General features: G+C 36.2%; 1 protein-coding gene across 1 annotated transcript; it reads right to left on the bottom strand.

Moving 5' to 3' along the window:
- Window positions 1–211: 211 nt before the first annotated feature.
- On the bottom strand, window positions 212–1,166 carry LOC128036937 (AAA-ATPase At3g50940-like; the record flags this gene model as incomplete). Its single annotated transcript, XM_052627297.1, has 2 exons — window positions 212–775; window positions 885–1,166. Coding segments are annotated over 2 exons (753 nt in total), but the record flags the coding sequence as incomplete, so codon positions are not given.
- Between the last annotated feature and the right edge of the window lie 4 nt (window positions 1,167–1,170).

Raw genomic sequence — 1,170 nt, 5'->3', positions numbered from 1 at the left:
TTTTCTTTTATATATTATAATACCTCAGTCAATTATTCAAAAAAAAAAGTGCTATAATGATAGGCAAAAACTTCTTAGACTTGTTAAATAATGGAAAATAATAAATAGATAAATATATAACTTAAGACAACAGAGTTCAAATTAACTCAAGAAATCATTTATTATTTTGAAATACACTATAAAACAGATTAAAAAGTTTACAAATAGCCATCACAAAAAAAAATTACTGATCACCGATGAAATTTCAATGAGACACCGTCGTCTTCCCATCACTTCTTATTCCATGACTTGCCAGATAGCTAAACTAAGTCAAATATATGCATCTTGTTTCGGACTCAGCAAGCATTGAATTTTGTCTTTCAACCTCCATTTCTTCTGTTACTTCCTCTTCTTCAATACTATTTTCCTTCTCTGCTGCTTCCTCTATATCCTTCTTCGCGTTAAGAAATTCAATGAGACTTTCGAGTGCAACTTTTGGTTCATTACTGATCATTAGTTGTTGTGCCACTTCAGCTGGAGTAACCTCCACACTTTTAATCAGATCATCAATGCGGCCAAACAGTTTGTCGTCTTTGATCCCAAGATATGAAGCTGCAAGTTTTCTGAATCCTGCTGGACTACAATATCCCATGTAAATATGCACGTCCATTCGCCCTGGCCGTAGCAGCGCCGGATCTAACTTTTCTTTATGATTTGTGGTGAAGATTATGATTCTTTCGTTCCCACAGCTCGACCACAATCCATCAATGAAGTTGAGTAAGCCTGACAGTGTTACCTACAGAATCATGTTAAATTAGTCTTTAGAAATTTGTTTTTTGAACTTTAATGAAACCAAGGTAAAGTAAAGAAACAAATGAATTACCCTGGATCGATAGAGAAGGGACGTTTGGTTTCATCTCTATCTTCATCATCATCATCTTCTTCTTCACTTTTTCCTTGACCTTGGTTCGATTATGTGACACTTTTGTGCTACAATCTATGTCTTCAATAAGCAGAATGGAGCGGTTCGTGGTGGATGTGAGTATGCGTCTGAGATCGGAATCGTTTCTAACGCTTTGAAACTGAAGATCATATACATCATATCTCATGTAATTCGCAATTGCAGCAACCAGTGATGATTTTCCTGTCCCAGGTGGACCATACAAAAGGTACCCTCGTTTCCAAGCCCTG

Source organism: Gossypium raimondii, unplaced genomic scaffold (assembly GCF_025698545.1).
Source record: "Gossypium raimondii isolate GPD5lz unplaced genomic scaffold, ASM2569854v1 Contig00099, whole genome shotgun sequence".
Classification (NCBI taxonomy): Eukaryota; Viridiplantae; Streptophyta; class Magnoliopsida; order Malvales; family Malvaceae; genus Gossypium; species Gossypium raimondii.
The sequence above is the reverse complement of the archived record's forward strand: the minus strand, read 5'-3'. Positions and strand labels throughout refer to the sequence as shown.